The 25577-nt window shown below is 40.8% G+C and overlaps 1 protein-coding gene and 1 long non-coding RNA gene across 2 annotated transcripts in view; one reads left to right on the forward strand and one right to left on the reverse strand.

Annotated features, from left to right (window-relative positions):
* The window catches only part of LOC140127744 (uncharacterized), an 84909-nt gene that overhangs the window by 31278 nt on the left and 28054 nt on the right, over nt 1-25577 (forward strand). The window lies entirely within an intron of this gene.
* Nucleotides 1083-5066, reverse strand: LIF (LIF interleukin 6 family cytokine). The gene is made up of 3 exons (XM_072125161.1): nt 5010-5066; nt 4172-4359; nt 1083-2180 (listed from the first exon to the last, which is right to left on the reverse strand). The coding sequence occupies exons 1-3, from the start codon at nt 5023-5025 to the stop codon at nt 1707-1709; spliced, it is 678 nt and encodes a 225-aa protein (XP_071981262.1). The 5' UTR covers nt 5026-5066; the 3' UTR covers nt 1083-1706.

Here is a 25577-nt window from a genome sequence, read left to right on the forward strand (position 1 = left end):
ATCTTTTGGTCACTCCTACCAAGAAAACCTTTGTAATGATAGATGCAGAAAACTGTGCACCATGTAGCAAGTGGGTGGTTGAACAGGTCTTATGATGGTACCCTGTGCAGATTCTTTTTTTGGTGTTCACCCCACCTATGATAAGCAAAACTGAGTGTGTACATATGACGCAGTTGGTCAAATCACTTATTACTAATTATTAGAAGATTGTCATGGAATTGTCAAAGTATACTTTTGTAATTGTCACCAACTAACATAAATAAAATATTGCAAATTATTTCAAAATAAATATTTATTATAAAAATACAAAAAATAATAAATATATAAATATTGTTGTGAAACATACTTGGTACAAAAAGTTCCCTGTACAATTTGGTCCCATATAGTAACAAATACATCATTTATCTGAAATATTTCCACTGTAAACTTGCAACCTGTGTGTTTCTCAGGTGTAAAAGTTCCTGAACATACAGCATGCAGCATCAGAATATTTTGTATTGTTGGTGATTGTATTAATTATTTAGTAGCTTTATAGCTTCAGTGCATTTAACAAATCAATACTTCCTATTTTTCCCTTGGAATAAAGGAAATGTTCGGACAATTTTACTCTGTGCCATTGCATGCATCACAGGTGAATATGGACTGGTATGATACAACATTAAGATCAATAAACAGGTATAAGTGCCCAAATATTAGTAACAAAATGAAAAGGTCTATCAGTGGTATCCAACATATAGCCCCCTTTACAAGCAGATGTGGTTTCACAACACCTGGTAAACCACAGGTTAACAACCACAGTCCTACAACATGTTTGAGCAACTAACATAGAATAAACCAGAAATGTGTACCAAATAAATACCTGTTTATAAATAAATATTAAATACTGACATTTAAATAACATTTCTGTTATATACAGAAGACAATACTTTTCTAGTCGAAAAGAAAACAAAAACTCACATTTTGGAGTTTTTCTTATAAATATCAAAAGTATTGTTAAATAATAAATATATAAATAAACATTTTAACTTAATTTCAACAGTTCATCCATTAAATAATGAATACTTTTTTCAGTTTGAAGAGTTGGCCACCATAAAAATGCAGTCTGATCTGCAGTTAGAATGATATTGAGCAAAATGATCTGAATAGATGACATACAGTAAGAATAGATTCAGTAAAACTTATTCATATATGTCGACTTTTTCTATGTTGAGAAGTCAAGTAGGCGGTCCTACAATTGCTAGACTATTCATACAGACCCCCATGAAGTCTCAACATAGAAATAGCAGAGTTATTAAACAAATACATTTGCAATAAAGTTGCAATAAATCTTTTGCCATAAACTTAGATCCGTCTGCTCCATTCCATCTGACATACAATATGCCATCTGAAGATTACACAGTATTTTCCATGTGACTTGTTCCCTTTAGTTTATCATGTGCCATAAACTTTGCTGTCCAATTTTGTTCCATCTTATTTGCTGCATATTCCAGTTTTCCAAGGCTTAAAAGTATGGAAAAAATGCTGGCATTGTATTTCCAAGCCAAGTAGTTGTGGTTCCCAAAACTTGGGGCAAAAAGGTCATAATAATCCATAATCCTCTGATGGTGACAATCTGAATACTAGTTGAGGGTATTCGATTTTCCCCGCCATTATAAGCAAAGTATTTAACTCTTGGTAGACTTCATTCAATCTCATGTTGACTCCATTTACCTGTTACCTTGTGTATCTGAAGAACGGCCTTGAGTTTCCTCTCCCTTCTTCTCCCAGTCACTTGTGATTTTGTTTGCATCTTTTAAGAAGTGCTCATATTTCCTAAGGATTTTGCATCCCTTGGTCTTTTTTGTCCATGTATTGCTTGACTTGTGCACTTTGTAGTACATATGTACTTCAGGTACTTTATACCTTTTGTTGAGAACACAAGACAAGTTGGAAATAACAGCTGCTATCTCTACTTTGCTTGCATTCAGCTCTCGATGCAAAGCCCTATTTCTGGGATTCAGGTGCATTTGTTCCTGTGTTATATTTCCCATAGCTGTGTTCATGTACTGAAATATCTTGTACAGTTCATTTAGTGTATCTTCTTCAGTACTAGTGCTAATTAAAGTGAATTTAGGGAATTCATGGTGTTCTGCGTGACACAGTGCACTGATGGCCTCAGAACTGAAGCTTTGACTGTGGGCCTGAAAAAGAATAAAGTTACAAAATAGTTATTTTTCACATTTTAAGTGTTGCCTATTTAAATGAGTTCTCTTCTTTAATACTATTATAATAATAATAATTCCTTTATTTATATAGGCAAACAGATTACGCAGCGCTGCACAGAGCTTGCCAAATCGGTCCATAAGTATAGTATAAGTATATCTTTTTACTGGAACCTCACCAACAAAAATGCAGTGTTGCACAGTTAGAACATCAGTTTGTGCCCGTTCACATCTGATGGATATTCTCAGATAAGAAAAATGACTAACAACATATCCAAATATCCCATTGATCACAATAAGCTCTGTTGGACTTCCATTCCAGTGATGGAGGGCCCCTGGTCTGAAGCCACTCTGAACCTAATCTACCTCCATGACTTGTGTCCCTAACATAAGGAAGCAATTAATGTACACAAACTAGATTTCTGAGCTAGGCTGAAGTTTGCACAGCCAATGACCACTTTTAGTATGGCACACTGAATTATCCCTTTAACAACATATTCTGTAAAAGAATTCACAGTGGGCTGATACATTTTTATTGGTGATTCATTAGGAATACATATAACATGGATCCATTATATGACCATGTGCAAGAACCACAATGTTTTCTATCATTCCTTGTTCTTAAAAGAGTATTATCTAGAGCAGTGATGGCGAACCTTTTAGAGCCTCAGTGCCCAAACTTCAACCAAAAGCCACTTATTTATTGCAAAGTGCCAGCGCAGCAATTTAAGTAGTAATGTATTTCTGCTTGTTCAATGACAACTTTCAATCCTTCAGCCTCTCAAGGACACCAACGTAGTTGAAAGGAGGAGGGCAAATTCATCTATCATTGTAGGAAGCTTCTGCAGGAAGATTTTTTGAGTTCTGTCTGGTGAACTTCATGGTGGGGTGATGGCCTGGGTGCCCACAGAGAGGGCTCAGAGTGCCGCCTCTGGCACCCGTGCCATAGGTTCGCCACCGCTGATCTAGAGGACAGGAAAGGTCAAAGGCTGTAACTTGCAGTCCCCCAACCTGCTTATTAAATGTGTTATATTGGAAAACATCTTTAAATCATTCAGGTTTTTTTCATATATTTATATTATATTAATTTCTTATCTGATTTTGTAGTTAAAGGACATCTACCATCAGATAACCTGATGGTAGATGCTTACAACTTATCTTCCTGTCCAGTGGCCATCATCAGTAAATTTGTTTTTGTATATTGCAGTATTTTGTAGAAATAAAGCTTTTTTAAAATATGCAAATGAGTCCTATACGCTCTACTGCGCCCCTTTTGGCTCCGATGATAAATAATTTATGCATTTCCCTCAGTCTATTGGCTCCGCCTACACTGTGTGTCATAGCATCCACTCGCTACATTCTGCTTTGATTGGGCATTTCAGTGACGTCACCAACTGTCTTAACACAGTGTACGAGGAACCAGTCCACCAAGGGGCATGAATAAATTACTTATTGATGGAGCCAACAGGCGCCTACGAAACACAGCAATGTTAAAAGATACAAAAAGAAGTTTACTAGCGATGGGCACGTGACAAGGAGGTGAGTTGTAAGCATCTACCATCAGGTAATCTGTTGGTTGATAGCAATACATTGTCAAGGGCTGATAATATTCTATCCAAGTTTGTAGGTATGCATTGCAGAAAACTATATTAAAGCTACCCATCTTCTTTGAGCTATGATCAGAATTTGCCTCTCTCTGGTACAAAGATATCACCACTGTGTCTATGTAATATTTCTAGTATGTCAACAAACTCCATGTAGGTTTCTGTCCAGCTATATGATAGGCTGTCAAAATGTCTTAAGATATCACACAACCTATTGTCAGAGAGCAGGAAACGCTCCATAACTGAGGCCTGGTGATGCAATATACATGGCTTTATAGGAATGTGAATGTTGCCTTTAATCATTGTTACTTGTCTGACAGTTTTTCTCTAGCACAATTGAAAATTTTAGAATTTTGTTATACTTACATAAGTGTCAAAGAGTCCCTTGGCTTTCAAGTGCATATCCATTATCAGTAAGTGGATCTGTGACATGATGGAGGTTATGCTGTCATTACATTTACTTGCATCTGTGGAGGGCGAGGATACATCATTTAATGGCTTTGCCCTTGCCATTAACAGAGCCAAGTGCTGGAAGATCAGTAGTTGCACAACCCCTGTTCAGAAGAAAAAAAGAAAAAAAAACATATGTTTCTCATTATTCTGTTGAGAAGTCAGCTTTCATCCCAGTGACAGACGAAACTTCTCAGTGCTGGGGTAAGAGAGAATACAAAGTAACTACAAAATCGTCTACATTCACGAAACATTAGTAACGGAACAGCAGTTCATATTCTGCTATAGGATTAAAACAAACTTTTTACAACTTTAAGGAACCCGTAAAAGCCAGGAGATACATTTCACACATTTAACTTCAGTGTTACTCATTAACAAGTTCACAATTGTCATCCTCCACAAACATTGCCGTAAAAAAATCTTGGTAAATGAAGATATGACAGGGACAGCGTGAGTAGCAGATTATTGCCTTCAGTGTGTTAACCTCTAAATCACTGTGTTAGTTCATAGCAAGACAAGTCTGTAATGAATTTGCTATGAACATGTGCCCGGACGTGTCTAAGAGAACTTGTTAGATTTACAGTTACATACAGGGAAGCAGTACTACTACATAACTACGCCTCTTAACATGCTGAACAGCAAACTACTTGTCATCTGCTGATAGTTACATATTTTACAAAGTTTAGTATCCCATTCACTTGCAGAAGCCCAAGACAGTGTAAAAATGAATGTAAGTGTGGGGAACAAAAGTTACCTGCCACAAGCTGCATTCTACTCTCAAGCCCCCCCTGGGCAGGCTGTGGAATAGCTGGTTTCAAGAGCGATTCTTACTAACATTTTACAAAGGCATGACTTATATAGCCTCCCCATTCCTCTGGGCCAATCACATACGAGTAAAATATTCAGGAAATGACATTCATTCATTTTCTTCCTATTCAAAGCCATGTACTACAGTCTACTAAGCACAAGCATGCTCATTTACATCGTGTTACCTAATTGGGAATCCCCCATTGCAGACTGCTATAAGGAGCTATACAGCTGAGTCACACAGTGACTGAGATTTAATAAATTCTTTTCATTCAGAAAGTGCAGAGGAGGACTTGGCATTGCTTTAAGGTTGCACTATTATGTGAGATTTTGGACTGGGCTAAAAAAAAACTGTACGTGGATACATCTGAGTACATCATCAGAGAAAGTGACCATACAGTTCTAGAATAGGTGGCGATTTATAGGAAATATCAGTAAACCTTTATAAAATAACATGCTTTATAAATACCATTCTAGATTGGCACATTATTTACTGCCCTGAGAACCATACAGTATATGATAGGGGTAGAAGAGAAGAAATGAGTCATATAACAGCCTGTGTGGGCAGTGACTATCCTAAGTGTATTTATCATGCTGCTCAGTTAAACCAATGATGAGACAGGGGGTGTGTCTCAGATTACCGTCCAATAGGAACAGAAGCCAAGCAATAGTCATAGATAACAACTCTGCCCTAAATGAGCTAAAAGCAACCAAACAGCAATAACTACATAGCTAATAGCAGGTAATTGCCCCCACTAAGTATTGATTTGCACATTATTTTAGAACTCCTAAATGAAAAATTACTTCAACTTCCATTTCTTATTCTATTTGGTACCTTAAGAATTCTTACTTAAAAATTATAATTCTAAGAATTGAAGATTAGGCACAAAAATTTTTTACTAATATTTAGATTCTGAAATAGTTTTTACCAAAACCTACAATTTGGGTTTTCGACTGATTCTGCGGCCCCACATAAGTTTACTTGTATTTGAGCACTGAAGGCAGTAAACACATTGTGGGATGTGTAATGTAATAAAACTCAGGCATTATTCTCCAGTCAAATCCAGTTACTCCAGCCTCAGGGATCTCTGTTTATTTTTGTAGAGTACATGCACTGAGCCACTGGCCTCAGCAGTCATGTGCCGTACATGCTAGTATTACCACCCAGATGAGAGATTGGCCGCAGTGGTCAGGTGAATGTAGTAGCAATGACCAGCAGTGACAAAAGGAGCATTGCTGGACCAACAGGGGTCTTAACCCCCCTTAATACCTTGAGGGGTGTGCAGTAACTTATTAGAAAATTACTATTATATCATTATGATCACTTGGGCTCAGGAGTTGGATCTGTATAATCACAGTGGGCAAATAGCCTCATTCAGTGATGATTATTCATTCATGGCAATCTGAAATCTTTTTAGGCCCCCCAGAACTTTAATAGGATGACGTTATACTGGCGCTGCAATACAATAGCACTTTGCTATATTATACCATAAAAGTGATCAAAAAAGTTCCATAATAAAACTAAAAGAAAACAAAATAAATAAATAAAGGTTTAAAACATTTTATTAATTAAGGAAAATAAAAAAATCAAAAATACTTATTTGCTATTAATGTGTTCATAAAATCCCACAGTATATATGTAATTGATTATCTATCACACTCACTGAATTTTGTGAAATGAAATAATGTAGTTTTTGATAACCTCCGGTGAAAAAAATAATTAAATAATCAAAAGGTCATATAAACCCTAGAGTGGTAACAGTGGAGAGAGCATACCTCATTGTGCCAAAAAACGGTCCTCACCTATTTCCACTTGTGCTCCGGTGCAATTAATCCTCCTTCAAAAAACTCACATACAAGAAAATTAACATGATATAAATTAAGATACTCAGCGTCGAACGCGTCAATATTTTGTATCTTGTTGCTGTAATATTCCTTTTACTTTAATAAAGAAGACTTCAAATTTCCCAGCTATTCCTGTGAGTGCCGAGCCGTAACCCATTTTCTTATAAAAAATTATAATTATAACCAAAGAGATGCTTACCAATAAAATAAAGGTGACAAAATTTCTTTCTCTTATTATTAACATTGACTTTGTGAGAATTTATTTTTTCTTTAAGACTTAACCCATGTTGGCCACAAGAGGGGAGGAAAGGCTGTAGTTTCTGGTAACACCTGTCACACCTATTTTTCATTCAGCTTGTAAGTTGTCCACAATAATAGTGCTTCTTAAACTTTTGTTAAGAATAATAAGGATTCATTTGCTATTGTTATAGGATCTATAGGATCTGTCGCACCACAGTATCAAATTTAACGAGAAGGGAACATAAAAGTACATCCACACTATAGGTGTAACTTGAAGCTAAACGGTCCATGTGTAAAATATGCAGCAAGGCACCACCAATTTCTAACACTGAGTTCTTCTTGTGTGGTAGTGAGGCCTTTGGGTCTCCTTAGGCACAAGTGTCCCAGTGCAACTTGACATCATCTATTTTCACTATCCACTTGAGAGTCCATTGCTGAGTATTTTCTACAAATGCCATAGAATTTTCATAGAGCACCGGGACAGCAGCTACATTTAAAAGAAATGTCACCAAAAATTCCCTGCCTTATTTTAGGAGGATTTTTTGATTGCTTTACGCATTTGAGGAAATATGAAAAAAATCTAGAAAACATTTTTATATCCTTTACATGACGCCACCAGAGGGAGCTACAGCTGTGAACCATGCCTATGCCCACACATCCAGTGGAGAGTGGAGAGCAGGACCTTACCCCATCAATATGTAGTGTCATGACATCATGATTGATGAGAAGCCAAACTCCTTCCCTGGCTGATGCAGTCTCATATGTAGCTTTGTCTGCATTGTTTCAGCTATCTATACTTGTTTTTCTGCTTTCAAGAGTACATTGAGACCCTCACACCTTCCCCAATCATTTAAGAAGGGTCAGTGCCACATATGTGCCGCACACAACCCTGTTGTGTTGCGGCTGCACTATTCTTCATGCTACACAAATTTCTGCACTGAAGGGGCATTCTAGTGCTCAGTCAGACCGTACGCCACAGGCAAAGTCTGACAGAATTGTTTTGCACACCCCATGTTAAAGGTACACCAAAAAAAGTGGTGCACTCTGTCAGAGCGGTGCAGAGAGCTCAAGATTAATGAAGAACAGACACCACAAATCCTGAATCTGGTGCCCTCTGCTCACTACACAGGCAAACTGCACATAGTACACACTGCACTGTTTTTAGTAAATGTGCCTCATTGTGTTTTTTTAGAAAAACAATGCTTTACTGCTCTATTCTAAATTATGCTCCCTTTCTCAGAGCTCCTTATTCCTGATGCCTATGGAAGACCATTTTATCGACCATAATGTAGCTTCTTGTTAAACTGACAAACATAAATTACTTTAATATTCAAATTAGATTTACTGTTCCATAGATGCTTCTGCAGAAGTTAACACAAGCTACATGGACAATAAGAACAACTCCTCTATTCTCTTAACTGAGTGGATAGGAATTTTATTGTAGGCTGCAGCTTTTCAGACAAAAGGGAATTACACAACTACAATAATGTGTAACCGCTTCCTGACCAGTTCTAAATAACTGTACACAAGAACACCTAAGATGTATACAAACAATGGGGGGACATTTATTATTTTTGGCACATTTTTTGGTGTAAAATTAGACCAACAAAAAGAGTCTACCAACTTCTAAACCCCTTCATGAATGCGGTTTGACATTTCTGAGGCTCATTTGTTTTTACGTTGGAGAAAATACATTAAGGCCGTGCGCCACAATATAACATCACAGTATCACAATATAACATCACTATAGAAACCAGGAGCTAAAAAAGTACAACTAGTGACAAAAAAATGTATGCCCCTAAGTCTTTGGAAAGTGGGAAGTAAAAAATGGTTAAAATTGTTCTCTACCTATAAACTACAGTAAAAGGTTTAATATTTTTTTATTCTGACATTTTTGGACATCTTTGTGCATCTTTTTTTCTTTTGTACAGTTAAAAACCACATCAAAACCTGATCTTGACCTCACATGCTGTTATGATTTACCATGTTTGACCTGTGCAGCTGAAGATCACATTACAGCAAATTGCAGTAAAAACCTTTGCTAGATTTAGGTACAGATTTCAACCTTTACCTCTGAATATTTAAACACAACTGGGGTAATTTGTTATTAAATCACATTTGGGATTTAATGCATGCGTTTTAAAAAGCAATGCTACAGTAGAAGAGAGATTTTCCTAATGAAATCGCTGTTAACATTTGCATTTACAAAACACAACCATCAACACAATGTTAACACATGCATTAACATTGTGTTAACACATGTGTGCTAACAATATTAATATGTGTTTTGTAAATGCTAATATTAACAGCAATTTTAAAAAAAATGTATGCAATGGATTGTAGCCTAATGAAATGTAGCCTAATACTGCTCAATCCTGCTGGACTCACTTCTGGCTTTAGCACTAGAAAAAGCTGTTTTTTGAAAAGAAAAAAAAAAAATTGTGTGAAACCACCCAATGTTCTCTTACTTCACCATAAAAATACTGTTGCTTTCTGCGTTCATTCATAGTAGGTCTAAATGACTTTTCTCAACAGAATGTAATAAAACTGACACAGCATAAAATCGACTTTGAGATGTACCTTATGCCCTCCAATAAAAGTCTTTTAGAATTATGAGCTGATGAATGAATGAATGAATAGATAGATAGATAGATAGATAGATAGATAGATGGGATAGAGAAATAAATAGAAAGTTCTGCAGTATTAAAAACATTCCCTTTTAATGTTAAGTTCATCCTCAGCAGGGAATACCTACCACAGACATACATTCTTTATACTGGGCCAGGACAGTTATATAAAGCAGATCCCTCTCCAGAACATGCACATCTGTGTAGCAAGTCTGCTCTGTGCTTCTAAAGCCTGAGCGGGGCTGAGGCATGCCTGGACATGGTTCATGTAGTGACTGCCTAATATTTTCTGGGGAGAATTCAATATGACTATTATTAGATTAGAGAAGATTATATGAGCTCTTTTCATCACACAGTATAGCTTTATACAGTTTATAAATTCAGTCGAAAAGTATCAAGAAACGACTTACTAAGTTGTCAGCCTTCATCTGGTATTCAGAGCTATGGATGAAGGGACAGCTGCCCCCTCTCTCACCTTAAACATTAACCCCTTCTCACCACACTTCCTGACCAGCTCCCTTTATTAAAAATCTGACAGATGTCACTTTATGTGGTCATACCTTAAGAATGCTTTTACGGACAAAAATGATTTGCAGGTTGTTTTACTGTGATACATTGTGGCACATTTATCAGTTTGTGGCGCAAGGTGTTTTACATGTGATATTTAACATTAAAACCATTAATACATGTACCCTTTTGTGCGTCATATTAATGGCCAATTTTGGCAGAAAATGTTTTGTATTAACTTAGAAAAAAACTTGAATTTTGGTGAAAATTTAGAAAGTTGCAATTATCAAGTTTTGATTTCCAGCTTTATGTGTAATCATACTACCCAAATTACTTCTGCATTCAAACATCCTGCTTTTTATTGGTATTATTTTTTCATTGTTTTTTCAATTCTTAAAAGGAAATCTACCATCAAAATTAAGCATGATAAACCAGGGAAACATACTCCTAGATCCAAGCACCACAACTGTGGTAATCTTCTTATATTTGTTATCTATGGCCTGTTTCCTTCTAAAATCAACTTATGCTAATTAGCCATAAGGGCTCTGGGGGGCATTACAAGAGCCCCTCCGTGCTGTAGCTTAAAACCGCATTTACACTTAGCATTTTTGCTGCATTTTAGAATAGGTTTGAAATGCAACAAGAAGAAAACGTATAAAAGAATAAGAAAAACCCAGAGCCATAAGCAAAGGGGGGCATGACTTTGGTATGGGGGTACCTATAATGCCTGCATTTTTATGTGGTTGTGGTGAATTAATAAAGGTGGGTCTGCTTTAAGGGGACCAAATATGTGGTGTATAGTGCAGGGGACAGAGTATGTAATATCAAGTGTGGTAACGTGAGAGGGGTGGGACCCAGTAGTAGATGTCACTTCCTGTCATGTGTCTCTCTTCCTCTTTCTCTCACCAGAAGACCATGAAGAAACACGTCCCTCCCTCCCGCCCTGTGCCATTACTACTTTCCAATTTATTAATTATTTTACATATAATTATGTATACTTTATTGTACATTATTTGTTGGATCTTGTACCATGTAGTATTGTTTTATTGCATTATGATGAGAGCAAGTTGGCGTTATCCTTCTATGCCCAGAGGAAGGGCGATCCTTCAGCCATGGGTTCCCAAGAGGTTTCCTCCACAGGGTATATGGTATATGTTCATGGCTTTGATTAAACAAAATTTATGAATAATGACATTTTTTTTTTAAGTCAATTTATGTAATAAAGTATAGCAGGTTTTGCTTTGGAGTTGGCGGTGGAGGAGTTGGGTGGAAGTTGCAGGTGGACTCTTTTCTAACTAATAGAGGATGTTAAACCTCAGGGTAGTGAACAAGCTGAGCTTTGGAAGTTGTGATCCTGATAGATGTCTTAATGGTAATGTCATCCAGGGGCGGGCACGGTGGTGAAGCAGAGGAGTATGCTGGCTCTGCTAGAATGGCAGCCAGAGCGTGCGGCCCCTTTATTGCTGTCTGACCAGGTGATGTCAGGCAGCTGTGGATCTCACAGTTTTGTCCCCTAGCATTTCAACTGACCCCTGTGATTTAACTAAAGCTGCGGCCATTTTGACAACATAAAAGAAAATGTTTTGTGTATTTATTCCAGACACAGTGCTTCCTCTGGCTTGTGTTGGGGTCCATCCCATATCGAAAAGTCATGTGTTTTCACCAATCGTTAAGTTAAGGCATTCCACAGATATGCATTTATGGCATTTGTTGACTACCTAAAAAGAGCCAATTTCCTGAACATGCACTTTTGTAGAAATGTTTGATGGCAAGAAACTTGAATTCCTGGACATTAAGGTGTATCTGAGTCTGCAGAGCAGAGCTGAAGACCAGGTAATTTCAGGGTGGTGGGTGATCAGAGTTAGTAGCAGGGGAACCACTGGTCTAACCCTGGTCATAATCATGATACAAACTACTAACCATGGCAACAGCTTACTTAGTTTGAGTGTTTGCCAAACTAAGGACAATAAGTACAACCTAGTCGCAAATTCTTCTGGTAGGGGTCCTTCTGAATTGATGGTAGATCTCTTGGGTACATCTTCCATTAGTCTATTGTATGCCGTTATACACTGTAGGACCTGCATGTTGCATAAATGAAATTAATGGTCTGCGCCTCTTTGTTTTGTGTTCGACTATGTAATTTTTTTTACTATTTCTCTAGTTCTGATATTAAGAAAATGACATGCACTCCTATTGATGCCACAATGTACACACAAAATGTATACATTACTGATTTACAGTCCTACTGTATATAGTCGTATACTCCTTTACTTATTTAGTTATGTATGTATACACGGACTTGTAAATGAGGTTTGGCCCCTATAACTCATGTATTAATTGCAGTGGGAAAGTATTCAGACTCTTTTACATTTTTCACTCCTGGTTTCATTGCAGCCAATTGGTAAGATCAAAAAAGTTTTTTTTTTTTGCTCATTAATGTGCACTTTGTACCCCTTCTTGACATAAAAAACAGAAATGTAGATATTTTTGCTTAAAAAAAAGATGAAATATCACATGGTCATAGGTATTCAGACCCTTTGCTCAGTATTGATCAGAAGCACCTTTTAATATAGTACAGCCATGAGTCTTCTTGGGAATGATGCAACAAGTTTTTCACACTTGGATTTGGGGATCCTCTGCCATTCTTCCTTGCAGAATCTCTCTCGTTCCCGCAGGTTGAATGGTCGCCCAGGGGCCTACTGAAACCTGGAGCCAGCCCTGTGTGGGTACCACTGAATTGGATACTCTTCACCTTTACACTTTTTCCCTTATGCTTGTAGTTATTTCCAGTGTTGCATCCAGTAACCGCCATCGTTGGGCTAATAACTTTGCAACATCCTCACCAGAACCTAGCCTTTTCTTGTTGGCCTGAAGGCAGCTGGGGCCCAGAATACCAGAGTGGCTGGCTAGTGCGGCCTTGGGCACCCTGTGGTGACGGTGCTTGGTATGGGGACCGATAGGCTGACCTACAGCCTGGCAGGTCTCCAACAGGTGGTGTGTGCAATAAATATGGAGGGAGAAGCTGATGCAGCTGTTTCTCCTTGGGGCAACCCCTGAGGTGTCTGTAGGATGAATCTCTGGGTGATGGATGGGGAAGCCCGTGGTGGTAAGGAGCATGGATCCAGGGATTAGACAGAGGCAACATTGTGCAAATCAATTTACAGTTCTTTATAGAACAGCAGACAAAACGATTAACAGTAGATTTTTTAAGTTGGAAGAGTCATGGATAGAGACGGTCTACAGGAAGGTAATACACAGCCTGGTAGTAGTTTCAGGCTGGGCTGGTGCAGATGGAACTGAGTCCGGGTGGTGGATCTCAGTTCTGAGCTTAAGTCTCCGGACTTGACCTGGGTGCTAAGCAGTAGGCCTAAGGCACCTGAAGTTCCTGGAACAGTGGCTGTGGCAGACAGACCATGATGTCTGATTTCGTCTGCATATTCTATGCTCTGACCCATGTGTTTTCTTCCAGCAGCGGTTTATATACTCCCTGGTGAGATGGTAGCAATACTCTCCAATAAGCTTCCAGCTTGTATTACAGGAACTTAATTGGACAGTCACATATCACAGTGTTAACTGTTGCCTTACCAAGCAGTGGCTACAGCTGCAACCTGTACCTTGAGACCTCCTAGAGAGATGATCATTTCCTCTAACAGCTCCTGGCGCTATTTGCAACTACCACCTTGCCCATGCATTGGCAGGGGTGTTGCACCTATATACAGTATAGTGCTGTGGTCTTGTTTTTTGCAGAACAAATTTGTTGCACTATTTTGATTTGCACTGTGATTTTATATTTTAGCGTAGAATGTCAAACCACATTCTTGAAGGGGTTTACAAGTTGGTAGACTTGCTTTTTGTTGGTCTAATCTTGCTGGATTGAAGAGCTGCACCCAAAAAGAGTGACAAAAAAAGAGGTGTGAGTGTTGAAAAAGAAGCCTTATTGTGGTGCTGACATATAATATAAAGCCTTTTTTTTCTTAAAACCCATTAGAAGCTTAAAGAAGAGCGGATCTTGCTAGAGAGGGCACACACCAGTATGTCAGTGTGTTTGGTTTACAGTCCTTAATTCTGGTGGTAGACTTCCTTTAAGTGATAAACTTCTATGTTAGGCCAGGTATATGTGTTTGTTCAGTGGTGTTACTTAAAGGAAAACCTACCACCACGGATGTACCTATAAAGGTAGATCGGGTGGTAGGTGCATCTATAGGACATGAGGATATCCCTTTTAAGGACTAACCTTCACGTCCCTGCAATCTTTTTATAACTTTTATTTATTTCCCTAACATGCAGATTTTCTAAAGAGGCTACTGGGGCGTGGAGTAGCCAGTGTTGAGGCTACATAGCGTGGCTACTCCACACCACAGTAGCCTCTTTGATCCTCCTACCAGATATGCGCAGAATAGCAGGCCCGCAGCTGTGCGGTCACTGCTCCAAAGCCAGAGTTACTGCACATGCGCAGACAACAGGCTTCGTGGACGAGGGCGTGCAGCTCCTCATAGCTGCACGCCGAAGATATCTGGTAGGAGAATCAAAGAGGCTGCTGGGGCATGGAGTAGCCGCGCCGAGTAGCCTCAGCTCTGACTACTTCACAACCCAGAAGCCTGTAGCCTCTTTTTTTTAAAAATCAGATTGATCTTTATTTATTTTTACATTTTAATACAAACAATACAGTGCCAACAATACCCCAAATGGGGAAAAAACAAAGAAATACCCCCCAGCCACCCCCCCCCCTCAACCCCCACTCCCTCCCCCCGGTTCCGGCCCCCGAAAGCTTCACCTACAGCAATTCTGGGATGGACCTTGTCTGCCCAATGTTATCGCTCATAATAGGTTGAGCAATGCCCCAGCCCTTCAGCATCGTCTCAGACCAACAAAATCATTCATACCCCGACATTCGTACCCCCCACGCTAATCCTACCCCTCAGCAATGCTTGTGACGCCAGCCCTGGTGTATCTAACCACTCACTCCACAATTTCTCAAATTTCTCCGGCTTCCCCCTTTTTTGGAATACCGCCCGCTCGTTTAGCAACAGCCCATTCGCTTTTGTGAGAAATTCCGCCTCAGTGGGCGAAACAGGTTGTATCCAGTGGGCAGCAATAGTCTTCCACGCAACCAAGAGTATACGGCCAACCGCCGTTTTACATCTCTTAGTCAACTGCACCTCCTCCATGCATCCCAACACACACAGCAATATGTTTCTAGGCAAATGTGTAGAGAAAACCTTATCAAGTAGGTCAAGCACTCCTGACCAAAAGGATGACAGATGTGTGCAGGTCCACAACATGTGAGCCATATCTGCTGGAGCTTCCCCACACTTTGGACAGTTATCATCAGGACGGATACCTATATCATGCAATAATTTAGGCGTACGATAAGCGCGGTGTAAAATGTAGATTTGAGATAATCTACCCGATTCACTAATGGACATAGACGGGATCTCCTCCAGTATCCCCTCCCATTGCTCATCCGTGATAGTACCTACGTCCCTTTCCCACTTCTGCCTAACCCTAAGGGGGTGGCTATCCAGGAACTTATCTAATAAAAGACGATACACCAAGGATATCAATCCTGATAGATAATCAGCATTGGCCACACATCGAATAATTGGATCCTTCCTGATTTCTAAGGGAGTTAGTCGCTTTTGTGCGTCAAATGCATGGCGGACCTGCAAATATCTATAAAAACTGCTGTGCGGTAATGATAATTCCTCCTGCAGTTGCTGAAATGGTTTAATACTACCTTCCTCACATAGTTGGGACAGTTTAACCAGGCCCACCGAGACCCAATACTCACAATCTTCCATTTTAGCGAATTCCCCGAGCGTCCCATTATGCCATAAGGGGGTATATTCTGTAAAGCCTGTAACCCCTCTAATCTGCTTCACTTTTCCCCATAGAGTGTGAATCAGCTTCATAGTCGGAAGCCAATCAGTCTCCCGGCGGAAGCCCCCCCCATCCAAGGTCATGAGTAGCCTCGTAGTACCTAAGTAGTAGCTAACCATCCCTGCTGAGACCCCTACCAATCTGTCAGCCCCCCACCCCCGTAGGTGTTGGAGCTGCGCTGCCAAATAATAGAGCCATGGATTGGGGAGGGCTAATCCCCCGTTCGTCTTTGAGTGCTGTAAAGTTTCCAGCTTGATGCGAGGGTGTTTCCGCCCCCACACCAAGTCTCTTATCAGGGCATTTATCCTGTGAAACCTATTAAGGGGTAACCATATCGGGGCATTATGCAGGGCATACAGCAGCTGGGGCATCACCACCATCTTTACAAGGTTCAGGCGACCTATTACCGACAAGGGAAGCTTACACCAAGCTGCTATCTTGGTTCTTATCTTAGCGAGAAGTGGTGTCAAGTTAAGGTCTTCAAAGTCCCATATACACGGAGAGACCTCTATCCCCAAGTATCTAAATCTAGAAACCACTGGTATGGAAGTCCCCAATCCCGCCAAGGCCCCATCCAAACGATCCACTGCCATCAAGGCCGACTTGTGCCAATTAACGGTAAGGCCTGATAGGAATCCAAATTCCTCCAGCAGGCGCATTGTCGCCACCAAAGAGGGCCCGGTATCTCCCAGAAACAATAATGCATCATCTGCATACAGCGCTATTTTATTGTGTAACTGGCCATATCGAAACCCCTCAATATCCGGAGACAGCCTCACCGCCGCTGCTAATGGCTCTATGGCAATGGAGAACAGCATGGGTGACAAAGGGCAACCCTGTCGTGTACCCCTAGTGAGGGGAAACCACTCAGACAATTCTCCATTTGCTCGTATCCTCGCCCTGGGTGCAGAGTATAACACCTTGACCCAAGATATAAATTTAGGTCCAAAGCCCATCACCCGCATGACCTCCCAAAGATATTGCCATTCCACGCTATCAAATGCCTTAGCGGCATCTAGTGTTAAAACTGCTCTCTGACCCATGTTATCTGCGGGGATTTGTAGGCTGAGTAGCAATCTCCGGATATTGATAGAGGTCGATTTCTGAGGCATGAAACCCGTCTGATCGGAATGAATTACGGAGGAGATGACACGAATTAATCGATTGGATAAGGTCTTGGCTAGTATCTTCACATCAGTGGATAACAAGGAAATGGGCCTATATGACTCCGGCACCTGAGGGTCCTTCCCTTCCTTAGGTATTACCACAATAATGGCTTCCTGCATCGATCGTGGTAAGTCCCCTCTCTCAAAGGATTCCTCAAACACCTTTAACAATCTGGGCAGCAAGATTCCCCCAAATTTTTTGTACAACTCCGTTGGCATCCCGTCCACACCTGGGGCCTTGTCATTGGCCATCGCCTGCGTTTCCTCTTCTATCTCCTCCAAAGTCAGAGGGCCCTCCAACATATCCCTATGCTCTGCCGATAGTTGAGGTAAAGAGAGTTTAGTCAAAAAATTCTCAATATCTCCACCTGACGCCTGCAGTCTTGTTGTGTACAAGTCTGTGTAAAAGGTCTGCAAGACATCCAGAATCCCTTTAGCATCAGTGCACACGACCCCGTTTGGCGCCTTGAGAGAACCAATATGGGTTGCCCCTTGCTGCGCCTTCGAAATGACCGATAGCAAGTGGCCTACTTTCTCCCCTTCCTCAAAAAATCTTTGTTTCATAAACATACGCTTCCGAGCCGCCACCTCCAACAAGTGTGTGTTAAGTACCTCCTGAGCCTGTCACAATCTAGCTTTGGTCAGGTCAGTAGGACTTTCAATAAAGTCCTCTTCTGCCCTACGCATTTCCAGGTGCATAGCCTCATCTAATGCCCGAGTCCTAGATTTGGTAACACTCACGTATTTCATAAGAATCCCCCTCAAAAAGATTTTCATGGTCTCCCAAGTCCATTGCTGCGAGTCACAATCTACATGTGCCTCAAAGAACTGAGTGAGGTCGCCCGGAACATTACTAGTCACCAGCGGTTGAGTCAACCAAAATGGATTAATCCTCCACAATCTCTTAACAGTGTGAGGTTCCCCAGGTGTAGTAATGGAAATCAACATAGGGGAATGATCGGACAGTGTCCTCTGGAGGTACTGAACATCCGTCACCCGGAGTGACATTCCAGAATCCCCCAACACCAGGTCAATTCTAGAGAGACTAGCATAAGTAGAGGAACAGCAGGAATATTGTCTAGAGCTCGGGTACCGGACCCGCCATAGATCTATCATACCCACCTCCGATATCAGAGTACCAAAGGGAGTCACCCCTACCGCCCTACCATCTGTCAGCAGTCTATGTCTGTCCAGGCCTTCATGAGGGACATTATTGAAATCTCCCACCACCAAGTAGGGTATCCCTGGATGCTTCGCGATATATGCCAATACCAAAGTACATACCACATTTGAATAAGGAGGAGGGATATATACTGCGATAAGCAGAAAGGAGAATGTGCCAACATTGCACTTCAGGCAGATATATCTCCCCTCCGTATCCACTACTTTATCAACACATTCCAAAGGTATATTCTTATGTACCAGAATGCTCACCCCCCTCGCATATGTGGAATAGACAGCATGATAGGCATTCCCTACCCAGGGCTTCTTCATCAAATGGACATGATCCTCAGACAAATGTGTCTCCTGAAGACAATATATGGCAGGCTGCTGCCTAAGCAGGTACTGAAAGACCCCCATACGCTTGGTTGCATCGGACAGGCCTCTCACATTCCAACTAACTACCTTCACATTCATCGCCATCTATCCTTACATACACACTAAAGTCACAGCCGCCCATTCCCACCACACACCAACATATCTTCCATTTGCTTTCTCCCAAGGCCGGAACCAGACCCTCCCCCCACCCCCTACCCCCCCACAACAAAAACATATACCACAAGTGACTCCTAATACATCTCCATCCTCCTGAGCCCTTGTTGGGGCTATGCGTAAACTTACGATATACCCTCTGAGCATGTATTGCATATTTCTCATACATAACCATCTTGAATTCAGTACTACTCATCAGGTGCATCTCCCACCCACCTCCCCCCAGTTTCCACCAAATAGTGGAGGGAAGACAGGATCATTCTACCCTTAACAAAATATCCGGATCACTACTTTTACTCCAGAACCATTGACAATAACACCTTATAATAAACATTAGATGTAGAAAACTGCCCCTTCTGTAGACATCTTATCAGGAGCCCCGTACAGTAACAACCATAGGTGCATTAGGGCAACATATCAGAAACTCTTATAGTAAACATTAGATGTAAAAAACTGCCCCTTCTGTGAACATCTTATCAGGAGCCCCGTACCGTAACAACCACAGGTGCATTAGGGCAACATATCAGAAACTCTTATCTTAAAGGTCTCTATAACCGGGGTCGATCAGTCCCCCTCCTCCGGTACACGATTCCGCAGTTGGCCTTCATGTTGGTCTAGCCATTGCAGGGCCGTTTTAGGATCCTCAAAAAAGTGGGTATTCCCCAATGCTACCACTCGCAACTTGGCAGGAAATATCATGGAGTAGGGGACATTCACGGCTCGTAGCCTGCGCTTTATGTCCAAGAACTTGGCTCTTCTGCGCTGCACATCTTGAGAGTAGTCCGGAAACAGAGAAATTTTAGCCCCGTTGATGGTGAGGTCCGGATTATCCAGGGCTTTGCGCAGAATAGTGTCCCTGTCTCTGAAATGTAGAATCTTCGCCAATATTGGTCTAGGTGGGCGACCTGGTGGTAACGGTCTTGTGGGGACCCTGTGGGCCCTTTCGATGGCAAATAATGGAGATAGCGTCTCTTTCCCAAATTTCTGGAGCAGCCACTGCTCAATGAATGTTGTGGGGTCTTGGCCCTCTTCTTTCTCAGGTATCCCCACTAGCCTTACATTATTTCTGCGTGCCCTATTTTCTAGGTCATCCGTCTTATCCCAAAGAGCGCCAATCTCATCCTGCGCCCTTCTGGAAGCTTTTTTGCATTTCTCCATATCATCCTCAAGATCTGAGGTTCTCTGCTCTACCTCAGTAGTGCGTTCAGATATTTTATGTACCTCATGGCGCAAAATGGAGAGGTCTTCCCGCATGCCCCCCACTTGTTGTGTGAGGGAGCTAATGCCTGTATTACAGCGGGTCACTGCCTTCAAAACATCAGCAATAGTAGGCTCCGCTTCCTTTGAGGAGACTTTATTCAGCCTAGGTGTCTGAGTAAGTGTCCGGTCACCCACCTCCATATCAGAGAGCTCATCCTCTGACAAGTCCGGGTCCCCTCCAACCGAGCCATCTGTCCGCTGCCATGAGTCATCAGGAGGACCCGATCGTTTCCCTCCCGTCTGCCTGGCAAAGCAGCCCAGCCGGTCCGCGATGTTCTTCTGCCGGCGGGAAGATGCGGGAGTAGACGCTGAGGCGCCAGCGCCATCTTGAAAATCAGGGCCGCGGGAAGATTTAGCGCTGCGGGTGCTTTTAGACGGCATTCTCTAAAGCTCAGCCGGTGTCTGAGCGTACCGGAGGGTTTCAGCAGCAGGATCCTCGGTTCTGGAGCCAGTTCTTAGACCACCACCGGATAAAAAACAGGATAACTGGTGGGAGCTCTCCCTATGCGCGTCTTACTGCATGCTCCGTCAGGCCCCGCCCCGCCTGTAGCCTCTTTAGAAAATCTGCATATTAGGGATATTAAACTTATAAAAAGATTGCATCTACCACCCTATGTACCATTATAGGTAGATCCGTGGTGGTAGGTTTCCTTTAAAGCTGATGGGCCTCAGTGCAAAGTCTTTGCCAAGTCCCTAAATATAATATATTGTTATAGCACTAGTCTTCTCATATGGGAAAGTGACAACTTATGGGTCATATCTTGGGTCCTGTTGCAACCTCAACCTTTGCACCCCCTCAAGTTACCCCCCTGTGTTTGTAATTCTTTATCTTTCACCAAATACCAATGTAGCATAATGGATACATTGAGATGCATGTATAGTAAGAGAACAGACAATTATTTTACCTCAATATTCTCCTCCACTTTTGTTTTTACATTTTTTGTTTTAGGAGCTGAATAAATATCTTATTCACTTTGTGTTCTTAAACTTCCACTGACAAGTCTTTAACTAGAAACTGTTACTTATCAGCTGTACCACTTGCTTTTAACTCTCGTTGTTTATACCAGGAAACAGGAGGGTAAACACACGACAGGCTATGTCTTGACAGGTTTTAGCCTTCTTGGAAATTTCCTATGTATTTGTCAAATGATATTTTTTATACAAACAAATATTCAGCATTTTAAACTATTTGAGATACAATGTTGTTCAGTAGTGGTTTTTGATCTCATTATAGCCCATGCTTGTTATACTTATCAGGAATTAGAACTGTGGTTAGATGTTTTGTCTTCTTTCCTTTCTCAGGAAAGTTTCCATTTACGTTAAAAGGAACCTTATGATATCTGCATTTACTTTCAATCTTAAAGGGGTATTCCCAACCAGTAGTGGTTTGCCCACCCAAACTACCCACCAAATTTTATACAGAGAAAGGAATTTCTTGTTTATCTGTTCCTGTTCTCAATACATTTACTAAGAGCCATTTCAGGACCTTTGAAAAGCCTCCAAAGGTCCTGAAACTGCAGATTGAAAGCAGGCAGGAAGGAGGCATCCTTGTAGGGACTATAATATTCATACAGCCCAGGGCCCACAGCAGTTTTTTTTTTCTATTTACAGACATGAACATTGGGGCACATCTACTAACAACATGCAGTTGGCCTGTGTAGGGCGCCAGATTCAGGATTTCTAATAATAATAATTCTTTATTTATGTAGCGTACACAGATTGCACTGCACAGAGTTTGCCAAAACAGTCCCTGGCCCCAATGGGCCTCACAATCTAAACAATATATTTTGGAGTGGAGAACCCGGAGGAAAGCCACGCAAACATGGAGAACATACAAACTCTTTGAAGATGTTGACCTGAATTCTGTAACATGTTCTTCACAGCTCTAACAGAGTGTACCTCTTTTTTTGGTGCACCTTTAACATGGGGAGTGCGAAACAAATGTGGTGCAGGCACTTTATTATTAATTCCATGGTGCTGTATATTTATAAGGGGTTCACATACATTACCTGCAAGAGGAATTTAGTACAATAGACACAAAATTTTACTAAAGTGGAACAAGTGGGGGCTCACTATCAACCTGCAATATTTCTATTTCCCCCATAGGTTAATATATCATTTTTGGGAATTTGATTTTGATCAATTACCTTTCCACATATTAAAGCTTACCTCCAGCAGCCAATGACTTGGGCACAACAAGTACACAGATCTTGTGTTGTTGTATAAATTGGGTCTGTTACTATAATCTAAATAGTAGTACAAATTACACATCTATTTACTTGGAGGCTAGCAGGAAAATGTTTGTAAACTGCACGGGTTCAGTAGACTCAAACGTGTTAGAAATGGATTTACTTTTCCATCTACATCTGTTACACTCCACTCCACATGTTTTGCCAATTAGTTAACAGTAAGTGAGTCTGAATAAGAACATCCCCAACTGTAAAACACGCAATTCCATCTTACTGCTCCCTCACTGTTTCTTTTCAAAGGGAGGAATTTCTTCTTGGCAGGAGCTTACTTACTTCCGAATAGTTACGTGAGCTGACTCAGCTGTGCCACTAGCGCCTGACTGTATGTGTTTATGAAATCCGACAGATTATGTTAATGTGCTTCTAGACATGAGGCACTGACATCATTCATAATTTCTTTTCTTCAGACTTCCTATAAATGTGTGGTGATATCAACATTTATGTGGAAAGAAGCATGTTTCATCCAGTAAGTTAAATGGGAAACTATTCTCAATGTGTGATGACCTGGTCATCATAAAGCCGCTCATACCACAAGAAGTCTGCCAGTTTTATTAGTAATCAGCCAAGTAATACTGGCAACAGAAGAAAAGGATGATTTTAAATATCAGTTTTTAGTCAACTTTATCCAACCTCCCTTTCTAATCTTGTGACATTTGTGATATCTAGGTAACAAATTGTGCGAATCGAATTCTAGTGTCATACGAAGGATTTATCCTGTAGTTCTGTATTAAATGTGCTAACACATGTTAAAATCGATTAATTTAAAGGTGTGTGATATAACACTTCAAAGAGCTAAAAGTGAATGATAACTGGGAACCACCGGACTGGAGATTTACATGGTGAGAATAATTAGTTACCCCAAGTTTTTCCACTTTTTTCACAAAGTACAAAACAATGGGGGGCATTAATAGTTTAAAGGGGTTGTCCGAGAGCTATGAAAATTAACTTAAGGTGGCCGGAGGGGTTGCTTAAAAAAATAAAGAACTACTTACCTTCCGGTGCCCTCAGGGTGTCCCGCGCTGCTGTCGCTCCGGTCCGGGCGCCATGTAAACAAACATGGCCGTCGGAGCAGTGCTGGACTCAGCTTCCGGCCGTCCGTGGCCGGGCACAGCTAACAGTCCCTATTCACAGCATTGTGAATGCAGCCCGGAAGGTTGTCGGGTCCGGCCAGAAGCAGAGTCCAGCGGAGACACCGGAGGGCAGCAGAAGGTAAGTAGTTCTTTATTTTTTAAGCAGCCCCCTCCGGACACCTTTAGTTAATTTTCATAACTCTCGGACAACCCCTTTAACAGTGTTTGTGGCACACGGATTGTGTGGTACTTTAGACTGGGATGTAAGATTTTGGCACTTGGGCCTAATGAATTGGTACTTGACCGAAAATGGTCTGAACTGACTCCACATTCATGGAGGTTCAAAAAGAACTTGGTAGAAACTTTAGCTGGTCTAATTGTGCACCAAAAATTGTCCCAAAGTGCCAGGATTCGAGAAGCACAGGAAAAGTGTCGGAATTCCCAAGCTGCGCCCAAATTTAGCACCCAAAAAAAGGCATGAGTGTTGGAACAGGAGCAATATTGTTGCGTTGACACTTCATGAATATGGCTCACAAAAATCTGCCAAAAAACTCGAAAGCCAATAATAAATGCCCCCCAATATATTTTTCCCTCCAACAAGTGGTTGTGAAGGAGTGTGAAGGGGGCGTGAACCTATAGCCGGTTCTCTTCAGACCTAAACGTGCCCAGATTAAAGCATAATTCTACGCCAGACAGGCATACACTGGTGCCGCTGCCCTAGGATTCATTAGGAGGCCAGGGGACAGAGGGTCGGAATATTACTATTATTAATATTAATATATGCTGGCACCTCTAGCGGCGGCGTGTGATAAATTCACCCCGTTGTTTATATGTTTAACCCACCACGGCTCCCAAATATTTGTGATATCTTGTGATGCAGAATTTAATGGTGCTATGTAAACAAAGATTATTATTATGATAAAAATAAATGGGCAGTTGTTTATTAACATTTATTTCTGAGGAAAAATACTAAAAATATGCAATTTATGAGAATATGTCCAGAAATTATTAGAATTTTCTTACTATAGTTGAACTTTGCACATGAAATAGCATTGTCAATCATACTATCTATATAATTTGTGTACACACAAAAGAAAGACAATGGCTAGTGGTAGGGGCCTATGTACCACCAGCACAATATATAACACCAAATGTTTGAACAAGAGGATACAAAGTAGAGAATGCCGAAATAATTTCTAATGAATATCACAAATGCAATCTTTATTTATCACAATAAAATAACATATAAATACATACAGTAATATGTGGACCAAAAAAGGGACAAAAAGTGACTTATACAAAACTGATAGCCAAGAAATAATAGGCTTAGAGGTAGGTTGTACAATCCATAATAAGATGAGGCATGAGGAAGAAACAAACATGGAAGAGAAAGTTATATGTTCACACAGCCAAATCTAGAGCCTAGACAAGGTAGTAGATATACCATACCACAGGATAACGAGTACAAGCCACGGACCCCGACACGTGTTTTGCCGATAGGCTTTATCAAGGGGAGCCATATATTTCTATATAATTTGGCAGCAGGAAGCCTTCTTTTTTGTTTTACTCTGTTTTTGGTTTCTCTGGAATCTTTCTGCCCTCCAGTGGTAGTTTATAAAATAGGTCAATTATATCATTTTCCAGTTCCAACATACATCGCTGCCTACAGACAGCTAATGGTCCTTTTAAGCACTCCAACAATTACCTGCAGTGTATTGACTGGCATATTACAATACAACAGGAAAAACGTAGTGCAAACAGCAGTAGGCATGTCATAGAGCAGGATGAACTGAGCAGATTGATATACAGTTTTGTGAGAAAATATTTGTTGTATTTTCTGCATTTATATCTCAGGTGTTGTGTTATGATTTGACATAAAAGAAGCAGAAATATCATTGTTTGGCTGCTACCTCTGAGTTCTCACAGATACATAGTCACTGAAGTTAAAGGAAATCTAC

This window comes from Engystomops pustulosus, chromosome 1, assembly GCF_040894005.1.
Source record: "Engystomops pustulosus chromosome 1, aEngPut4.maternal, whole genome shotgun sequence".
In the NCBI taxonomy this organism is placed as follows: domain Eukaryota; kingdom Metazoa; phylum Chordata; class Amphibia; order Anura; family Leptodactylidae; genus Engystomops; species Engystomops pustulosus.

What these genes read in the sequence shown, in the direction of transcription:
- LIF (XM_072125161.1), bottom strand. An exon ending in AGGGACTCTTTGACACTTAT is followed by an intron (nt 2,181 to 4,171) that starts GTAAGTATAACA and finishes ATTCTTTTTCAG; the next exon opens with GCCCACAGTCAAAGCTTCAG.